This window comes from Entelurus aequoreus, linkage group LG24, assembly GCF_033978785.1.
Source record: "Entelurus aequoreus isolate RoL-2023_Sb linkage group LG24, RoL_Eaeq_v1.1, whole genome shotgun sequence".
NCBI classification, from domain to species: Eukaryota; Metazoa; Chordata; class Actinopteri; order Syngnathiformes; family Syngnathidae; genus Entelurus; species Entelurus aequoreus.
The window spans coordinates 27905853-27928352 of record NC_084754.1 but is presented as its reverse complement, the minus strand read 5'-3'; the positions used below and the strand labels follow the sequence as shown (position 1 = coordinate 27928352).

At 41.3% G+C, this 22500-nt stretch overlaps 1 protein-coding gene across 2 annotated transcripts in view; it reads left to right on the top strand.

Annotated features, from left to right (window-relative positions):
• Positions 1 to 22500, top strand: part of syt9b (synaptotagmin IXb) — a 107208-nt gene that overhangs the window by 11281 nt on the left and 73427 nt on the right. The window contains exon 2 of one of the 2 annotated variants that reach the window (XM_062035947.1): positions 19741 to 19806. The exons of the other annotated variant lie outside the window; for it this stretch is intronic. Within the exon in view, the coding sequence (XP_061891931.1) occupies positions 19741 to 19806 (66 nt within the window). The remainder of the gene's footprint in view (positions 1 to 19740; positions 19807 to 22500) is intronic. 2 annotated transcript variants of the gene reach the window in all.

The following is a 22500-nucleotide window of genomic DNA, read 5'->3' as shown; positions in this document are numbered from 1 at the left end:
CTGTAACGCGCTTCCAACTTTATTCCTTACATTTTACAGAGCACGTATTTCTAATGTTTTTTCAACTAGCTGAGCGGTTAGCTTAGCAATTAGCATTCCTTGCCATTGGTGTGTAACATGTTTAGCCTTGTCCTTCAGTGTTAACAAAATGTAATATATACTGAGACATGCAGTTTATTTGACGAAATGGAAGTGATTACTGTTAACTTAGGGGAGTGGTTCTCCACTGTGCATTAAGACACATAATTATCTGCTATCTTGTCAGTTGGCGGACCAAAAAATTAAGTGTCAGCCAGAAGGAATCGATGTCTGTGATAGGCATCAAAATGCATCAATCAAATCAATTCATAAAAAATGGCTGATACTGATCTGTGTCCGATTGATCGGCACATCCCTTGTAAGGATGATAACACTTTAAGCATATCCGTATTATGTCTATTGTAGGCCACTATAATTTCTGAACAAATAATTTATAGTGAAAACATTTGTAAATCATGGATTGTTATAATTTCTCTGTACACAAACATATCTACTAAATCCTCGCTTGTTTGGAGTAAGCTATGACATTTTAAACACATGTTTTGTAGATATAACATGGGGGTGATTCCACTTCATTCCCAAAAAGTTTTATAGCAGAGGCTTGCCCTGAAACACAAACTTGTTTGAAGTTATGTACTGTAGATATTTACATGTGAATTATACTGACCACATTATCAACAACTTTTGTGGAACATAAAAGCAGCACAAATATCTTAAGGAATTCTGGGCGAAATTGGTCAACATTAGCTATCATCAGCATGTAGCATTATCTTGCTCTACTCACAATTCTATAGCTAGCCAAACTAAATGACCACAATCGCCCCCCAGTGTATGGGAGGCTCACAGCATTTTCCAAACAAACATAATATTGAGTATGGGGAACATATTCTAAGTAACAAAGACTTAATTTAGAGTTATTTGGACACAAGGGGAACATATTCTAAGTAACAAAGACTTAATTTAGTATTATTTGGTTAGGGTTAGGGTTAGGGCCATAATAAGGCCATGCAGAATAAGGCATTAATAAGTACTTAATAATGACTAATTAAGAGCCAATGCTACTAATTTGCATGTTAATAAGCAACTAATCAATGGTGAATATGTTCCCCATACTATAGTGTTACCAAAAATATATATTTTTTAAATGGATTTTTAACTAGTTTCGTGCATGGAAATGTACTCTGAATGCAGTCTTACTAGAACTATGAAAATATAAATACACATCTAGAATGGGAATAAATTAAAAGTCAGGACATTGTTTTATGTTAAAGTTAAAGTTAAAGTTAAAGTACCAATGATTGTCACACACACACTAGGTGTGGTGAAATTTGTCCTCTGCATTCGACCCATCCCCTTGATCACCCCCTGGGAGGTGAGGGGAGCAGTGGGCAGCAGCGTAGCCGCGCCCGGGAATCATTTTTGGTGATTTAACCCCCAATTCCAACCCTTGATGCTGAGTGCAGGGAGGTAATGGGTCCCATTTTTATAGTCTTTGGTATGACCCGGCCGGGGTTTGAACTCACAACCTACCGATCTCAGGGCGGACACTCTAACCACTAGGCCACTGAGTAGGTTACATAACATTAACCTGACTCTCGCCAGATCATTGTAGTTTGCTGAGCTCCACACAAGGATCTGGGCTCGAGGGCATTGCAAACTCCTTCAAGATAGCAAAAAATAATGAACCAATCAGGATCGCCGGGCGGGATTTCATAGACGTGACATAGCGTCGAAGCGACTGATTGATTCAAACAACAATGGCGGAACGGAGCGAGGAGTCGTGTGCTGACATGGATTCTGCATATTTTCTTTGCACAAACAACATCGATTGTCTCCTGACATTGCTGCGTTATTTCAGTAAAAGTTCTCTAACTTTTCGCTGTGTCGTTATCCAATATGTCGGCTGTTCTGTTTTGGATTTCCCAGCGTCGCTCTCATCAGCGTCACGGGTTGATTTGGATGTGAGTGGTTGAAGTAGCACATCATTCAAGATAACGGACAAGTGGTTTATCCAATCACATACAATGATTTTTTTTTTTTTACAAGGCCCCGCCTTCTGAAATACATCTCCTATTGAGAAGTCCCAGATCCCTGTGTGGAGCTCAGCGAACTGCAAGGAGCTGGCGAGAGTCAGGTTATGTAAACATCGCCACTGTTCATGTAAATGAGGCAGCTGAAATTTCCAGAGCTGCTAATTGAAAATGCAAGCGTGTCTATACACCTTCATTAAGAGATGCTGCACTTCTACCATATGTTTTTTTTTTACTGATGTTGATTAGTTCTACAACACATACACAAGCAACACTGCCTGATTCATTGTTAGCTGCTGCTTTTGGGGTGGAGCCCTTCTAGGGAGCTGCTTGGATCAAAGAGAAAAAAGGAACAAATGATTGTTGCTGCTCCAGTTACTGGCCTCAGGAATATGTTGATGCAACAAACAGCAAATGCAAAACCTTGTTGCCTCTGATTGGAATTAGGTCAAGATCAGCCCTAGCTTTCTCATTCATTTAAACCTGGAATGCATTGGCACAGTTGTATGTTACTGTCCATTAACCTGGAAGAATGCATCAGAGTTAGTGCTGTTAAGACATTGTGGAATGGAATTACCACAACTTTGCTTATTAGCAGTGTTACTGTCGGAAAATTACTTTAAAAAATGAATTAATGATCCCCCTTCAACCACAAAAAGTGTTTACATTTGTAACGGAATTATTCTTTAATAAAGGTCATCTATTAAATATTATCTTGATTTTGTATGTACAATACCTGTTTCCATATGAGTTGGGAAATTGTGTTGGATGTAAAAATAAACAGAATACAATGATTTGCAAATCCTTTTCAACCCATATTCAATTGAATGCACTACAAAGACAAGATATTTGATGTTCAAACTCATAAACTTTATTTTTTTTTTGCAAATAATTAACTTAGAATTTCATGGCTGCAACACGTGCCAAAGTAGTTGGGAAAGGGCATGTTCACCACTGTGTTACATCACCTTTTCTTTTAACAACACTCAATAAACGATTGGGAACTGAGGAAACTAATTGTTGAAGCTTTGAAAGTGGAATTCTTTCCCATTCTTGTTTTATGTAGAGCTTCAGTCGTTCAACAGTCCGGGGTCTCCGCGGTCGTATTTTACGCGTCATAATGCGCCACACATTTTCGATGGGAGACAGGTCTGGACTGCAGGCGGGCCAGGAAAGTACCCGCACTCTTTTTTTACGAAGCCACGATGTTGTAACACGTGCTGAATGTGGATTGGCATTGTCTTGCTGAAATAAGCAGGGGCGTCCATGAAAAAGATGGCGCTTAGATGGCAGCATATGTTGTTCCAAAACCTGTATGTACCTTTCAGCATTAATGGTGCCTTGGGCACTAATGCACCCCCATACCATCACAGATGCTGGCTTTTCAACTTTGCGTCGATAACAGTCTGGATGGTTCGCTTCCCCTTTGGTCCGGATGACACGATGTCGAATATTTCCCAACATTTTTTTAAATGTGGACTCGTCAGACCACAGAACACTTTTCCACTTTGCATCAGTCCATCTTAGATGATCTCGGACCCAGAGAAGCCGGCGGCGTTTCTGGATGTTGTTGATAAATGACTTTCGCTTTGCATAGTAGAGCTTTAACTTGCACTTACAGATGTAGCGACGAACTGTATTTAGTGACAGTGGTTTTCTGAAGTGTTCCTGAGCCCATGTGGTGATATCCTTTAGAGATTGATGTCGGTTTTTGATACAGTGCCCTCTGAAGGATCGAAGGTCACGTTCATTCAATGTTGGTTTCCGGCCATGCCGCTTTCGTGGAGTGATTTCTCCAGATTCTCTGAACCTTTTGATGATATTATGTACCGTAGATGTTGAAATCCCTAAATTTATTGCAATTGCACTTTGAGAAATGTTGTTCTTAAACTGTTTGACTATTTGCTCACGCAGTTGTGGACAAAGGGGTGTACCTCGCCCCATCCTTTCTTGTGAAAGACTGAGCATTTTTTGGGAAGCTGTTTTTATAAATGATAAATGGGGTGTACTTGTATAGCGCTTTTTTACCTTCAAGGTACTCAAAGCGCTTTGACAGTATTTCCACATTCACCCATTCACACACACATTCACACACTGATGGCAGGAACTGCCATGCAAGGCGCTAACCAGCAGCCATCAGGAGCAAGGGTGGTTCTACATTTCTACCGCTTGTCCCTTTTTCGGTCGCGGGGTGTGCTGGAGCCTATCTCAGCTGCATTCGGGCGGAAGGCGGGGTACACCCTGGACAAGTCGCCACCTCATCGCAGGGCCAACACAGATAGACAGACAACATTCACACTCACATTCACACACTAGGGCCAATTTAGTGTTGCCAATCAACCTATCCCCAGGTGCATGTTTTTAGCGGTGGTTCCCGCATATAAAATATAAATGTGACATATTGTAGCCAAAGGCTGATTTCCATCTGCATCTCATTGCAAAGAAACAAGCCCGGGACTCCCACCATTTCAGCGTTATAGTGAGTTGTATTTTTCATGCACTTATTTTTGCTGTATTTATTTGGCAGTGGAAAGCCGGTCCCTGAAAATAATGCCTACATTAAACCGGTCCGTGGTGCAAAAAAGGTTGTGGACCACTGTTGTAGGCCATTGGTTCTTTGTTTTATTTTATTTTTAAATATACACTACCGTTCAAAAGTTTGGGGTCACATTGAAATGTCCTTATTTTTGAAGGAAAAGCACTGTACTTTTCAATGAAGATAACTTTAAACTAGTCTTAACTTTAAAGAAATACACTCTATACATTGCTATTGTGGTAAATGACTATTCTAGCTGCAAATGTCTGGTTTTTGGTGCAATATCTACATAGGTGTATAGAGGCCCATTTCCAGCAACTATCACTCCAGTGTTCTAATGGTACAATGTGTTTGCTCATTGGCTCAGAAGGCTAATTGATGATTAGAAAACCCTTGTGCAATCATGTTCACACATCTGAAAACAGTTTAGCTCGTTACAGAAGCTACAAAACTGACCTTCGTTTGAGCAGATTGAGTTTCTGGAGCATCACATTTGTGGGGTCAATTAAACGCTCAAAATGGCCAGAAAAAGAGAACTTTCATCTGAAACTCGACAGTCTATTCTTGTTCTTAGAAATGAAGGCTATTCCACAAAATTGTTTGGGTGACCCCAAACTTTTGAACGGTAGTGTATAAAGTGAAAAACACATGAAGCAGCGTTTGTTTTCTACCAAAAAACAAACTACAGGGGACTTTGTGTATTATTGACATTAATTGAACCATTAACGAAGAATACTATTTTATATACAGTACATGTGGTCCTCCAAGTTATGAAGGAGTTCTGTTGTAAATAGAAATTTTAGTGTAAGTCCGAACTCATACCTAAAATATCACTTAAGTCAGTCGCACTGTACAGAGAAATAAAATATAGTAATTAAAACAGAATACAGAAATCAAATGAAGCAGGAATAAAAATGAGAGACCAGGGGCCTCATCTACAAAGAGTTGTGTGGCTTTCCTACTAAATATGAGTGACTCGGATTTACCCCTATAGAAATATAGATAGATAGAGAGATAGTACTTTATTGATTCCTTCAGGAGAGTTCCCTCAGGAAAATTTAAAATGTGTGTGACTTAAAACAAAATGTGTTCATACATTATGCCTGCTGGCCCTACCAAATTAATTTTTGTTGGTACTATTTTTAATTTGTCACCGATTCTGTTCATAACTTTTATGGACATCATTTCTAGCCCCAGTCAGGGCGTTGAGGGGATCCGGTTTGGTGGCTGCAGTATTAGGTCTCTGCTTTTTGCAGATGATGTGGTCCTGATGGCTGGCCAGGATCTTCAGCTCTCACTGGATCGGTTCGCAGCCGAGTGTGAAGCGACTGGGATGAGAATCAGCACCTCCAAGTCCGAGTCCATTGTTCTCGCCTGGAAAAGGGTGGAGTGCCATCTCCGGGTTGGGGAGGAGACCCTGCCCCAAGTGGAGGAGTTCAAGTACCTCGGAGTCTTGTTCACGAGTGAGGGAAGAGTGGATCGTGAGATCGACAGGCGGATCGGTGCGGCATCTTCAGTAATGCGGACGCTGTATCGATCCGTTGTGGTGAAGAAGGAGCCGAGCCGGAAGGCAAAGCTCTCAATTTACCGGTCGATCTACGTTCCCATCCTCACCTATGGTCATGAGCTTTGGGTTATGACCGAAAGGACAAGATCACGGGTACAAGCGGCCGAAGTGAGTTTCCTCCGCCGGGTGGCGGGGCTCTCCCTTAGAGATAGGGTGAGAAGCTCTGTCATCCGGGAGGAGCTCAAAGTAAAGCCGCTACTCCTCTGCATCGAGAGGAGCCAGATGAGGTGGTTCGGGCATCTGGTCAGGATGCCACCCGAACGCCTCCCTAGGGAGGTGTTTAGGGCACGTCCGACCGGTAAGAGGCCACGAGAAAGACCCAGGACACGTTGGGAAGACTATGTCTCCCGGCTGGCCTGGGAACGCCTCGGGATCCCCCGGGAAGAGCTGGACGAAGTGGCTGGGGAGAGGGAAGTCTGTCACACATAAGAGATACGTGTAGACTGCAATATAATGGCAGTCACACATAAGCGATACGAGTACATTGCAATATGACTCAAGTAAGCGACACCAAAATTGTATATGTTCCGTTGAAAATATAGAACATTACACACGGCGCTCAAAAATCTATCAAAATGTTTTAGTAGGACTTTGGTAATCTATGAAGCCGCACCGCTTGATGGATTGTACTGTGCTTCAACATACGAGTATTATGGTGTGTGTATAAGGTAAGACATAGTATCTGGTGTTTTGTTTCGCAATATTATGCAAAAGCAACTTTTCTTACCTTCTGGTACCTGCTGATCTGTATTTGGGATCTGCATTCGCGTTCGCCTTCGTAGTCCGTGGTAACACTGTAGTCGATAAACTTCTTCCTTTTCTCTATCTTCTTGTTATGTGGCATTCAACCTCCGCTCTTGCCATTTCTAATATAAAGTAGTGTAAAGTTCTTACTTATATCTGTCAGTAAACTTGCCATGAAAGCGCTAAAACATACCGGTGTAGTGAGTTTACATTATTCACCCAAGGAACTTTAGTTATTAGAGAGTTCCGGTCGGACGGTTTTTCACGGGACACATTTCTGGCGTTGTTGTTATTGCACTAGTGAGCCACGGCTGAGGAGATGCTGCTCCGTTACTGATTTAAGTAAGGTCTGAATGTCATCTTTTGACACTTCTTCCACTCCCGTCCTTGCACGCTACACAGCTACAACAAAGATGACGGAGAAAAGACGCTGCCGAAGGTGAGCCACGTAAATAAGACCGCCCACAAAACGGCGCATCCTGAAGCGACTGTCAGAAAGCGGCTTGAAGATGATCTGTAAAACATCATCTATGCAACATTTTGACCAAAGAACCACCATTACATGTTATGTAGACCACAAGGAAGTGTTTTCCATTTAGAAAAAAAGTATATATATATGACCCCTTTAAGTCGCCCTATAATCCGGTGCGCCTTTTGTATGAAAATAGACCTGACTAAACCCGCTCATTGGCAATGCGCATTATAATCCGGTGTGCCCTATGGTCCGGAAAATACGGTACTCAATGTCTTATTACAATATACAGGCGAAGACTGTCACAGCCATACAGTACGTGACCAATTTGGCTCCACATGTCGCCTAGATAAATTAATAGGTCCTCACAAATATTAATATGAACTTGAAGCATTAAATGCCTTGGCAAAAAACAGGATTTTGTGTCCTTGCCTCGATCTTTTATACACTGTTAAAATCAATCTTGGCAGAGCCCGAATGTCAGGGGTGGGGAGTTCGGGAGGTGATGTAATTGTTCATATAAGCCTTGAAAAAGGGCATTAGGCAGGTTTTTGTGTGTATGCAAGCTTTGTACATGAGGCCCCAGCTCCTTATCTTTATCCCTTTTTATATTCTCAGCCGACGCAGCTGGAAACTCAATTGCTGCTTTATCATTACCACCTGTAGTTTAAGTGTAAACTTTTAGACTATACATTAATTAGCGACATTATGATTTGCAAAAAGTTACTAAGCAAAGTTATTCTTGCTCTGTAGCTGCAGCAGTGGAAGGATACAGTGTCTATATATTCCATGCTGTAAGTGAGGCTGTGAATTGTTATTCACACGGAGACTCTGTAGCCGTATTAGTAGTCTGGTAAGCTTAGTAAAAAAAGATGTTCCATTTGGCCTCCCAAAACGCAGATGGCATCTGAAAACAAGGCTGAAATGGCAAAAACTTTTGTTGAAAATGTTTCGGTGTGGCCTTAAATGCAAGTTGAGGCTGGAGTGTTGCATACAATAAATCCAAAATTACTTTTTTCCCATGTAATTATTATAGCACGAGGTATTAAATGTGAAGGTAAACACGTACATACAATATACAATTTTGTTGTGGGTGTGTAGCTGGTCATCTACTAAGACTGTGTGTAAAATTGTGCAAAAGTGGATAAGACCGTCTGTTTTGAAATAGGATTTTGGCTGTCACCATGGAGTAACTCATTTCCCGCCACATTTATGGCCTCGTGGGGTCCCTGTGGCGTTTTGTCATGTTGTTGACATGCAGCACACAAATATACAGTAACACAGTGCACTCGGAAAGTAATCACAGTACTTCACTTTTTCTACATTTTGTTATCTTGAAGCCGTATTCCAAAATTTAATACATTCAATTTTGACCTTACAATTCAACAGATGATACCCCATAATGATATGATTTTTTTTTTTTTTTTGCAAATTTAATACAAAAAAAAAAAAAGCACATGTACGTAAGTAGTGTTGGCGTTAACACACTTTTTGGGTCTTTTTACGCATTGAAATCAGAAAGGACGTGCACTTCCGGAAGTCCGCTCGTACCACGGACGCAGATTTTGTTTTTTTTACTGATTGCTTGTTGTTGTTTTTTAATCGATTATCGCTTTCCGCCGGTGTTTTTGTTTTGTTTATATTTGCCGGGTCAAATGATTAATTATTGGTCAACTTCAAAGTAATGCACTTTCCGGTACAATTTCTTAAACTTTGATTTGCCGAAAGTTTTTTTTATTTTTTTAATTTTTTATTTTTTTAAATTTATTTATGTCCTGCCCAGCTTCTCAGGCAAATCATATAGTAGATGTAGATGCCCATATCGGCTGTTCAGATTTACTTTACAAAAGAGAAGTGTAGGATACTTCTCTTGTTGCCTTATTTGTATTTTGACTTTATTAAATATATTTATATTATCATTTGGTGCAGCCGGGCCGGAGCAGGAGGGAATAGAAAGAGAAAAAAATGAAGACAGAGGGGGGAATTGTGGGGACAAGAGGGGGATTAGACAGAGAGACAAAAACAACAACAGCAAACACAACAACAACAACAACAACAACAACAGAGCAACATCAGCAAATACGACATGTAAAAATATGATGGTAAAAGTAATAGCAAATAAGCAGTTAGCAAAAATAAAAAATAATACAGACATGATAATGAGCATTATTACACTAAAAATGGAGCAATATGAATACCAATAGAAATAGTGCTATTGATAATAAACAATACCAACACTTTACTTTTATTATCAACAATACAATTGTTCAAATGCAACAATACAAATACGTAATGATAACTTGAGATACGAAACAATGCAGAAAAATTGAGGGGAAGAAAGAGAAGCAACCTACATTAACCTTGTAGATTGTTATAGTAAAAATAGGTTAAGCTTTGTCAGTGTGCCATGTGTTATACCCAGTTTACCCTAGGGCAACAACGTAAATATATTTTTGATGAAACGTGATTATGTGCATGAGCGTATGTGTGCATATGTACTTGTATATGTACAGTATGTGTATATGTGTGCTTGTACAGTGAATGTATGGGTACAGTGTGTATATGTGTGTTTGTACAGTGAATGTATATGTATAGAATATGTATGTGTGTGTTTGTACAGTGAATGTATATGTACAGTATGTGTATATGTGTGTTTGTACAGTGAATGTATATGTACAGTATATGTATGTGTTTGTTTGTACAGTGAATGTATATGTACAGTATGTGTATGTGTGTGTTTGTACAGTGAGTGTATATGTACAGTATGTGTATATGTATGTTTTTACAGTGATTGTATATTTACAGTATGTGTATACAGTATGTTTGTATAATGAGTGTGCGTGTGGATGTACGAACTTTGAGTGTGTAAATATGTACTGTATTTGTATATGTATGTGGGAGTGTAGGTACCTATGTATGTGTGTATGTATGTATGTGAGTATATGTGAATTTGCATGTACAATACATTTGACTCCCAGTGTGTGCGGGAGCCAGAGTACGGCCCCAGCCTCCCGAGAGCCCATCCCATAAACAGTAGGTGTGGTGCCCAGGGAACCAGGGACCACCGCCCCCACGCAGCCAAGCCGGACAGCGACAGGAACCCCAGAGCCTGGCCCATTGCGCCGCCCACAAGGGCCAGCAGCAGGCCGCAGACAGACGCACCCGGCAGAGGACAAGGCACGAGAAAAGCAGGGGGAAGCCAGACCCCAAGCCAGCGAGAGACCACACCCCACACGGACAGAAAGGCGGGACGCCCCACCCGAGAGGCCCGGAGATCCCCCGCAACCGGACGGGAAGACCGCCCCCCGCCCCACCGGCAACCGGGCCCCCATGAGCCCCCCCACCCACCCCCGGAGAGCCCGGCGAGGCCGGCCCACGGCCACCCCACCCAAGCCGGCCGCCACAGGACCACCCAGCACGGGGCCACGGAACCACCCACCCCACCCGCAGGGACCCCAACGATGGAGATGGAACAACCAGCAACCGCCCCACCGAGTCCCCCCCTGAGGTAGGGGAAAATAAATAAATACAATAAATAATAATAATAATAATAATTATATTAATAAAATACATTAAAAAATGAGAATAAATAAATAATTAAATCTATTAAAAAAAATTTTAAAAAAGAATTAAAAGAAGATCACAGACATGCTGACACACAAGGTCGCTACCCCAACAACTGGCCGACTTGCAGCACCTCGGAATACCCTGCAGCACCAAAGTACCACAGTACACGCAGGGACCAGACCCAGCAGGCCCCAACCAAGACGGGCACCCGGAAGGGATGGACGGTGGGACCCAGGAGCTCCAGACACGCAGTCCGGATGCAGTAGCCTGAAGCGCCGACCCCCACCCGACAGGCAGGCCCAGAACGTACCCCCAGAAATATACATACATTTCTATATACATAAACATACACATACACATGTACACATACACACACATACACATACACCTACACATATATATACATACATACCTACATATACACAGTTTGTCAGCCCCGACAACCACCACGCGCGCGCTGCCACCAGTCACAACATCAGCCACCCCCCTGCACCAGACCCAGCAGCCACGGGCGCCCACACCACAAACAAACAGCAGCAGAAACAGCAGCCACAACACCCCCAGACAGCCAGCACCACCCAATGAAATCAAAGCGATCAAAAAAAAAAAAAAAAAAAAATTGCCGAAAGTTTGACCAATCAATGCATCAATCAATCTTTATTGCAAACCTTAGAGATCCATTGCACACATAAAAACAGTAAAAACAAAACAATAAAACATAAAGCCTAAATGTCAGTTTCTGACATACAAACATGTGTGCCAATGGTTCCATAGTCCAGATGAGTACCTGACATCACCGTGATTATGTCATTTTCAGACTCAGATGCCCTACACATAAACTTATATATAAGGTTGCGTAGCAACACTGAGAAAGTGGGCACTCCAACACTGACAAACATCTACCTTGCACTGGAACTTATTGGAATTTCCAGGAGAAGCCTCATACAATCATTATAAGCAACCTGCAGCTTCTGTTTGCTTTTCTGCTTATACTTTACCCACAGGGGGAAGTATACAGAGGAGTGCAATAGGCTCTGAATAAGTTTATCTTTATATCATCAGAACAATAATACAATTTATCGATCACTAATACTGCATTTCCAGTATTAGGACTCCCGCGTGTTATTGTTTTCGTCATGGCGAGCAATAAATCCCAAGAAGCGAAGCTTCAAAGAAAAGTGGCTTCAGGAACCACTTTTCAGCAAATGGCTCACTTATGACGATGGAAAGAGGTTTTGCACGCCATGTATACGGGCTAAGAAAAAGAACACCTTTACGACCGGGTGCAATGATTTTCAAAGATCCAGCCTCAGCAGGCGCCAAGAAACATCATGTTACACCTTTCCTGCTTGTCTGCTCCCAGGCCGTGGTCGAGGAGCGCGGGTAATGACGAGGCCGTCAATTTGTTACAACTCTTTATTTATGTTTTCCACAAAGCCATCCACCTTGCTATTAACACTCCTGAGCATGATAGCGCTCCCTCTCCTAACTTGCCCACTCACTTACACACATCACTCACCCCACATACCGCCATTCTTAAAGGGGAACACACAACTTATGGCCATCACGAAGCCAGATATGAAATGCTACAGGCATTGAGTGTCACTGTATTAAATTACATTGAGACTAACTTGCCAAATTCTAAGTTTGTTGGCATTATTTGCCATGAAAGTGTAGATGTGGCGGTTTTTAAACGACTGATGATCTACATACAGGTTCTTCTTTGCAGAACCTCTCAAGCTTCATCAGGTTGGAAAGGAAGCGTTGGTTTTCCTCCAGGATGTCTCTGCACATTGCTAGATGGCTCATCTTAATACGCAAACATTTCAAACATGCTAAATGCAGACAAAAAACAGCAGCTGCAGAACAGTTCCAGTAGTCCCACTCTGCAAGTGCTAAATTATTATATTTGCATCGCCTCCTCTGAGTATTGTGGGCGTTCTAATATTCAGCAGATATATGAAGACAGACAGGCTAAAAGGATTGCACTCGCGATGTTCTCATTTAAGAGACTCAACCCTCTGCACACAAGTTTAGTAGTCCAGCTTTGTGTGTGCTATCAAGTTTGCACGTGTTTTGGTACACGTCAACCTTTGTCAGATCATTATGTTTCACCAGGTATAGTTCCGGGTGAGACTTTTAATTTCTATAATAATAATAAACAATATGCATTAGTTTTTTTTCCTCTCCAAAAGAAAACCCTAAAACAAGTCACATGGGAATGTGTTGCTTTCTAAAGTTAAATTGCAGAAAAACATTTTGTGACTGTAATACTATGGAGATTCATTAAATGTTGGAAGACTTGCATCATAACACTCGTAATTGCATTCTGAGGTATTGTTGCTTGGCAACTTATTAACACTGCGGACTCACTTAAGGACTTTGAGCCTCTAATGAGTTTCCGGGATTACCTATTCAAGGTTATGTTTCTCTCTCTTCTGAACTTTCATTAAACATACATTTGATTTTCCGAAACGTTCTACTGAACTCTCCTCAGATTGTGTATATTCTTCTGGGTCTTATTGCAAATGTTCCCACTGTGCACTCAAGAAGAACATTATGCAGATGTTTCCCATTGGACCCACTTTCCAATGCCCTTTCACTGCAGTTATTGTCTCTTATTGACCTGCTGCTGACTTAGCTGCTCATCTTATTGAGCTATTCTCAGAGCTTGACTCTAGGGATGGGGGACTACAGTACAGTTTAATGAGATGCATCCAAACTCTCTGACAGCAGCACTCCGCAGAAAACAATTAACTGGTCCTGATCATCGGCTTTCTTGGGTAATCCACTCCTAATATGAATACAATTAACTTAAGTTTTTCATCTAACCCCCACTTTAGGCAGGATTATTGACAATAGGACATTATCTTATGGTTTGCTTTTTCTTTAAGCTTCATGTCTACACTAATGCAGAGAAGTCCAGTTTGTCTAAAATCTATCCATCACCTCGTCTATTCTGTAGGATTGTTATGTAACGGGATTCATTTAAGTGCCACTAACTTGTACTATAACACGTTGAACATTCAGTGATCGCTCAATGCTTTTTGTGGCTCTGAACACGATTTGGTTTGTGGCCCATTTCGATATTTACATTTCTTGGGTTTGATTTTATACATTGCTGATGAAAATGAACTATCTAAACCAGGGGTCCCCAAATTTTTTGACCTGGGGGCCGCATTAGATTAAAGAAATTTGGCCAGGGGCTGGGCTATATATATATATATATATATATATATATATATATATATATATATATACACATACATATACATATATATTAGGACACCAATATCCTAATAATACAATTGTATTTAGGCTACCAAATATAATCAATTATATTATCCTTTTAAACCCCTTTTTCTCAAAAATTACATTTCCAAAAAAAAAAGTTGTTCTCTGTTTCCACCAGGTCTACACAAATGATCTTGATAATACAAAATTAAAAGGGACATTATGATTGTTTGATGGATGTGACTCAAATCATAAAATATTGCAGCCAAGCTAGCCAATGTGATTATTATTTTAGGCGCACGGCCAAGCCCATTGATGATGTTACATATTTCCCAGATGAATATTTGAGCAATCCATCTGTCAGGTTATTCATCCATGCCACTAAACCATCTCATTGGTGTCATTTTACAAAAACCCAACTGTGAACCTTCTAGAGGCTGTGCATATTTCTCACTAATCATGTACTAGAAGGTAAAGTAGTTTCTGCTGTATGTGTAGCTAGGACATCCATCCATCCATCCATTTACTACCGCTTGTCCCTCTCGTGACCCCCTATTTGAGAAAGCCTGAGCTCGGATAACCTAAATCAGCTAATATAAAATGTAGCCATACTTCCTTTATAGTTGCCCCTCTCTTAATTGCACTTTAGATATCGCGGCTTCAATACATCACAGCTTTATTTTACGTCTTTAAAGCATATTCTACATGTTTTTGGCCTTAAAAGCCTACTGAAATGAATTTTTTAAATTTAAACGGGGATAGCAGATCCATTCTATGTGTCATACTTGATCATTTTGCGATATTGCCATATTTTTGCTGAAAGGATTTAGTAGAGAACATCGACGATTAAGTTCGCAACTTTTGGTCGCTGATAAAAAAAGCCTTGTCTGTACCAAAAGTAGCGTGACGTCACAGGTTGAAAGGCTCCTCACATTTCCCCATTGTTTACAATGCAGCCAGAGCGATTCGGAGAGTGAAGGACTAGAGTATAGTGCAGGACGTATCTTTTTTCGCTCTGACCGTAACTTAGGTACAAGGGTTCATTGGATTCTACACTTTCTCCTTTTTCTATTGTGGATCACGGATTTCTATTTTAAACCACCTCGGATACTATATCCTCTTGAAAATGAGAGTTGAGAACGCAAAATGGACATTCACAGTGACTTTTATCTCCACGACAATACATCGGCGAAGCTCTTTAGCTACGGAGCTAACGTAATAGCACATCGGGCTTAAATGCAGATAGAAACAAAAGAAATAAACCCCTGACTGGAAGGATAGACAGAAAATCAACAATACTATTAAACCATGGACATGTAAATACACGGTTAATGCTTTCCAGGCTGGCGAAGCTTAACAATGCTGTTGCTAACGACGCCATTGAAGCTAACTTAGCAACGGGACCTCTACAGAGCTATGCTAAAAACATTAGCTATCCACCTACGCCAGCCCTCATCTGCTCATCAACACCCATGCTCACCTGCGTTCCAGCGATCGACGGAGCGACGATCATAGATGCGGTCGGCGGCCCGGAGACGGAGGAAGTCAAGGTGAGGTCGCCGGATAGCGCGTCTGCTATCCATCTCATAGTCGTCCTGGTTGTGTTGCTGTAGTCCGCCGCTAATACACCGATCCCACCTACAACTTTCTTCTTTGCAGTCTTCATTGTTCATTAAACAAATTGCAAAAGGTTCACCAACACAGATGTCCAGAATACTGTGGAATTTTGAGATGAAAACAGAGCTTTTTGTATTGGATTCAATGGTGTACCAATACTTCTGGTTCAACGATTGACGTCACGCGCATACGTCATCATACATAGACGTTTTCAACCGGAAGTTTAGCGGGAAATTTAAAATTGCACTTCATAAGTTAACCCGGCCGTATTGGCATGTGTTGCAATGTTAAGATTTCATCATTGATATATAAACTATCAGACTGCGTGGTCGGTAGTAGTGGGTTTCAGTAGGCCTTTAAGTAAGGGTACCATTAGGTTTTGCTTATGTGTAATACATATTACAGTGCAGTATTTGTCTTATTTATTTTGGTAAGGCGATCGATAAAGATATTCACAAGGGGGGGACAATGCTAACAACAACAGTTGTTAGTTGCGCTATCTTTACTGCAAAAATCAAGTTTACCAACAGTTGGCAGAACATTTTTTGATGGACTTCCTTTTAAACTCCTGCCTTATAAATAACACATCTTCACATTGGTGAGCCTTTAACATGAGTGATATCAAAAGGCAACAGTAGGATGTAGCATTTGACTCGCAGCAGCACATGAGACTAACAAAACTGCTATAAACTTCCAGCTATCAGCAGCTGTTCAGCCAAAGTAGAGATGAACTCTTTTGATGCACTTCATCTTCAATGTCAATACCACGATTTCGGCGTGAGCGATGCTGAATGACAATGCAGACACGTGTCACTAACAACACGGAATGCTGACAACAAAGCGCATGATTATAGCTGCGACTGTTGACCAAGTTTTAGCAGGACACACCCGAGGTCACACGGAATCCCAGTTCTGATTTAGGCCCCTTCTACACTAAGCCAGTTATCCAGGGTAAATCCCACCTAACCTTATCCGTGTCCACACACACACAATGGTCGTTTAAGACCCCCTCCGTCCGCCGGGCGCAACGCAACCTAGTACGCATGCGTGGAAAATGCGCACGTCATAGTCACCTCCAGTGTTGCTTTGTGTGCAAGTTCTTAAATGTAACTTATCTGAACAATATCCAGTGTTGTGGTATTTCAATTAACTAGAATCCAGTGTGCTATGGGGCCCTATTGTAGTTAAACACATCTGAGCCATCATAAATTAATCAAATCTTTAGTGGACAAGTGGAAGTAAACAATGTGATAAAGAACATTTTACATCAATCAATCTAGGTATCTAGATATCTGGTCAGGACACTCCTCACTCTTTTGCCTTCACCTTCATTGTCCTTTCGTTTTTGGTGACTTTATATACTCTGGACCTAGACGTTGAGTCCGCGACATACATGACGGACAATACCTGATACAGTCTGCTTTGCCAGTCCAAATGCAGTTGCCGTTTTCCGTAGTCTTACCTCGACGGCCAAGTAACACAAAGCACACGCTACCTTTTTTTATCACATCCACGGTAGCCCGCATTCTCGTCTCTCCTTCGACAAATGGACAAAGTTTTTCACTAAGTAGAATCACAGCTGACCTCGACATTCGAAAATTCTCTTGCCGTCTAAGAAGTGTTGTATCCGAAATAACTGCAATTGCTTTCTCTTAAGGTATTCATGTGTGATTTCCACAAGCGTCTGTACAGACGGAAGGAGAAACAAGGGCATGTCTAGATGACTCGCCTCCATGTTTCCAGTGGTTAGCTCCGAGTTACGAAACCGCTTTATTATGAAGCTGGCCGTGGCACGTTCTTTCTGATGTCACTTCCTCTCCAAACTCAGTTTGTAAACAATCAATGAGTCTATACAAAGCTAAGAGCCGGAGATTCAAGAAATACACGGCGCACTTACCTGTGTAAAAACATTTCTAAGGAGGGGAACCGATGATTTGGTGTGGCTGAAACAAGGCTTAGGCTAAATAATTATTTGTTTAATGAGTTATCCGAATTAATGTAGACAGGGTCTTAGAGGAATTACCCAGCATGTGAGTATTTCTATATCATGGCCGTGTTTTGGTGGCCAGGCGACAGTCATAACAATGTCGCCTGAAGGATTATGAGTGAGTGAGTACTGTATTGTACAGAAGAACAGACTCAAAGCTACTATATTGGGTGAAAAGAGCGTAAAGATGACCGACTATATTGGTGTCATTTCATGTTTAGAGGGCTCTTCCAGTGTTAAAAACTATTTAGAAGGATGTAAAAACATGTTATACTCTTACTATGAAACTATTTTATTCATTAATCATCCGACTTCGCAGTAATTTGTTTCTCACAGTTATGTCCGGTACTAGTTAACCATGATAAACGAGAGTCAATTTGTATTTCCTGGAACTTTGTGATGGTAATTTTGACTCCTCCAGGGAGTCTGTTCTTTTGGCTCGGCTCCCAAAAATAGTCTGCTCTTTTAGCTTTCAAGTGACTCTTTAGATTTTTTGTTGCCAGTCTGGCAGCTATTTGTCATTAACTCGCATGATCACTGTTGTTCTGACTCCAAAATGCGGAGCCAGGAGACAATGTGCAGGCAAGAAGAGACTTTAATAACAAATCCTAAGGACTAGTGCATCTAGGAAGTGCAAAGCGAACACAAGGAAAGCTATGTAGCATGGAATTACAAAGCAATGACTTGTGTAGAGCAACAAAATACACGATAGAGACTTAACGATCCAGCCCTGATTGCCAATCAGGAGACAGCGTTCAGGCCAGAGGAGTGGTGGAGCCAAACGGGAAGTGGACGAAAAATAAGAATCCTAGAAAGGAAACAAATACAGAAAATAATGAAAGACAGAACGTAGTCAGACCTGACAGGTCGCGACACTATTATCGCAGCATCGCTGACTGGTTGTTGTGTAACTCTGTGTGTGCATGTCAGTCAGAGCAGTGGATATTAAGCTTTTCAGAAAATGTTGAGAATTTCATGAGGTCCGGTCACAAATAAAAACCAAAGCTGGCATAATACAATGACTGTATATTGTTTAAGCAGTGGCCAGCCAGCTATTTATTAGTTTAAGGGCTGATAAAGGTAAGATACTGTGCAGTACAGCTGGTTGGCCAGCCGACTTTAAAGGCCTACTGAAATGATTTTTTTTTATTTAAACGGGAATAGCAGATCCATTCTATGTGTCATACTTGATCATTTCGCGATATTGCCATATTTTTGCTGAAAGGATTTAGTAGAGAAAATCGACGATAAAGTTCGCAACTTTTGCTCGCTGATAGAAAAAAAAGCCTTGCCTGTACCGGAAGTAGCGTGACGTCACAGGAGCTAGGATTCCTCACAATTCCCCATTGTTTACAATGGAGCGAGAGAGATTCGGACCGAGAAAGTGATGATTACCCCATTAATTTGAGCGAGGATGAAAGATTCGTAGATGAGGAACGTTACAGTGAATGACTTGAGAGGCAGCGATGGACGTATCTTTTTTCGCTCTGACCGTAACTTAGGTACAAGCTGGCTCATTGGATTCCACACTCTCCTTTTTCTATTGTAGATCACAGATTTGTATTTTAAACCACCTCGGATACTATATCCTCTTGAAAATGAGAGTCGAGAACGCGAAATGGACATTCAGTGCCTTTTACATCGGCGAAATGCTTTAGCTACGAGCTAACGTGATAGCATCTTGCTTTAACTGCATATAGAAACAAAATAAATAAACCCCTGACTCGAAGTATAGATAGAAAATCAACAATACTATTAAACCGTGGACATGTAAATACACGGTTAATGCTTTCCAGGCTGGCGAAGGTTAACAATGCTGTGCTAAGGACGCCATTGAAGCTAACTTAGCAACCGGATTGCACAGAGCTATGCTAAAAACATTAGCTCTCCACCTACGCCAGCCAGCCCTCATTTGCTCATCAACACCCGTGCTCACCTGTGTTCCAGCGAACGGCAGAAGGACGAAGGACTTCACCCGATGCGTTTGGCGGCCCGGAGACGTAGGAAGTCAAGGTGAAGTCGGCGGCTAGCGCGGCTAGCGCGGCTAGCGCTCCAACAAAGTCCTCCTGGTTGTGTTGCTGTAGTCCGCTGCTAATACACTGATCCCACCTACAACTGTCTTCTTTGCAGCCTTCATTGTTCATTAAAAAAATTGCAAAAGATGTCCAGAATACTGTGGAATTATGAAATGAAAACAGAGCTTTTTGTATAGGATTCTACGGGGTACCATAACTTCTGTTACTCGGACTTCGTCACGCGCATACGTCATCATACCGCGATGTTTCAGCCGGATATTTCCCGGGAATTTTAAAATGTCACTTTATAAGTGAACCCGGCCATATTGGCATGTGTTGCAATGTTAAGATTTCATCATTGATATATAAACTATCAGACTGCGTGGTCGGTAGTAGTGGCTTTCAGTAGGCCTGCACTTTTGGTGTGAATCCATCAAGCAACCATCTGTGCTTTTGTTATTATTGATTCACATCAGAGGCAGGAGAACATCAGTGTTAAAGGTCCCACCTGGGAAATCCACTCATATTGTAAAACAGTGATAACGTGGCTCTGATCTTCTCTGTTGATAATAAATTGTAAAGGCTTCCCCACTATTTGAAATCGCTCATCCACATTTCAGCTTATCTGAAGCCTGAAGAAAGTCCATCCATCCATCCATTTTCTACCACTTGTCCCTTTTGGGGTTCAAAAAGAAACAAAAAATGGGGAGTTCTATATTTGTACAGTGTGGAATTAGAGTTACTCCTGAAGATAAATGTAAACAAACCAACATAATGAAAGGAAACCGAACAATTGCAAAGATAGCATTCCCTCATAGTGAAAAGCAAAAAAAAAATTGCAAAAAAAATAAAATCTAAAAAATAAAATAAGAAATATCTTGGCACATGCCACAGTTTTAAAGAAAATATTTTTTTATTACTATAAACTGCAATGTGAATTGTCTAAATCAGGGGTCCCCAAGTTAAATATATACATATATTTATATATTTTTTTATTCTTTTTTTTTTTTTTTTTAAATCTGTCCTTTCTAATGCATTTTCTAACGCTTCTTACTCTCGGTGTCCTAGCCGCTCAGGCAAATCCTATTGCCTAAAAAAATGTTTTTCCATTGATAACGTGACATCATAGCGCTCGCACCGCGGCAAGTGCACGCTCATACAGCCCGGCCCCGGCCAAATTGTTTTAACTCGATGCGGCACTCGAGTCAAAAAGTTTGGGGACCCCTAGTCTAAATGAATTTGCAATTAAAGGCCTACTGAAATGTATTTTTCTTATTTAAACGGGGATAGCAGGTTCATTCTATGTGTCATACTTGATCATTTCGCGATATTGCCATATTTTTGCTGAAAGGATTTAGTAGAGAACATTGACGATAAAGTTCGCAACTTTTGGTCGCTGATAAAATAGCCTTGCCTGTACCGGAAGTAGCAGACGATATTCACATGACGTCACCGGTTGTGGAGCTCCTCACATCTGCACATTGTTTACAATCATGGCCACCAGCAGCGAGAGCGATTCGGACCGAGAAAGCGACGATTTCCCCATTAATTTGAGCAAAGATGAAAGATTTGTGGATGAGGAAAGTAAGAGTGAAGGACTAGAGGGCAGTGGGAGCGATTCAGATAGGGAAGATGCTATGAGAGGCGGGTGGGACCTGATATTCAGCTGGGAATGACTAAAACAGTAAATAAACACAAGACATATATATACTCTATTAGCCACAACACAACCAGGATTATATTTAATATGCCACAAATTAATCCCGCATTACAAACACCTCCCCCCTCCCGTCCATATAACCCACCAATACAACTCAAACACCTGCACAACACACTCAATCCCACAGCCCAAAGTACTGTTCACCTCCCCAAAGTTCATATAGCACATATATTTCCCCAAAGTCCCCAAAGTTACGTACGTGACATGCACATAGCGGCACGCACGTACAGACAAGCGATCAAATGTTTGTAGGCCGCAGCTGCGTACTCACGGTACCGCGTCTGCGTATTCAACTCAAAGTCCTCCTGGTAAGAGTCTCTGTTGTACCAGTTCTCCACAGGCCAATGGTAAAGCTTGACTGTCATCTTTCGGGAATGTAAACAATGAAACACCGGCTGTGTTTGTGTTGATGCAGCCGGCCGCAATGCACCGCTTCCCACCTACAGCTTTCTTCTTTGCTGTCTCCATTGTTCATTGAACAAATTCCAAAAGATTCACCAACACAGATGTCCAGAAAACAGACGCCTTAATAGCTGGCCACCATGCTGTCCCAAAATGTCCTCTACAATCCGTGACGTCACGCGCAGGCGTCATCATACCGGAACGTTTTCAGCAGGGTATTTCGGCGCAAAATTTAAAATTGCACTTTAGTAAGTCATATTGGCATGTGTTGCAATGTTAAGATGTCATCATTGATATATAAACTATCAGACTGCGTGGTCGGTAGTAGTGGCTTTCAGTAGGCCTTTAAAGTATAATTTATTTTTTTTATCTGAATTTTTGTTTTTACTATCAGGCACATGCTGAATAACAGATTGTTAGCCCGTTGAGGTATTTATGATTAAGGGCTATATAAATAAACTTTGATTGATTGATTATATATGGCATATACTGTACAGTAGATCAATTTACTTTGGAAGCAAATTAATGATATTTGGCATACAGGTTGTCCTCGTGTTGCACACAAGCTCA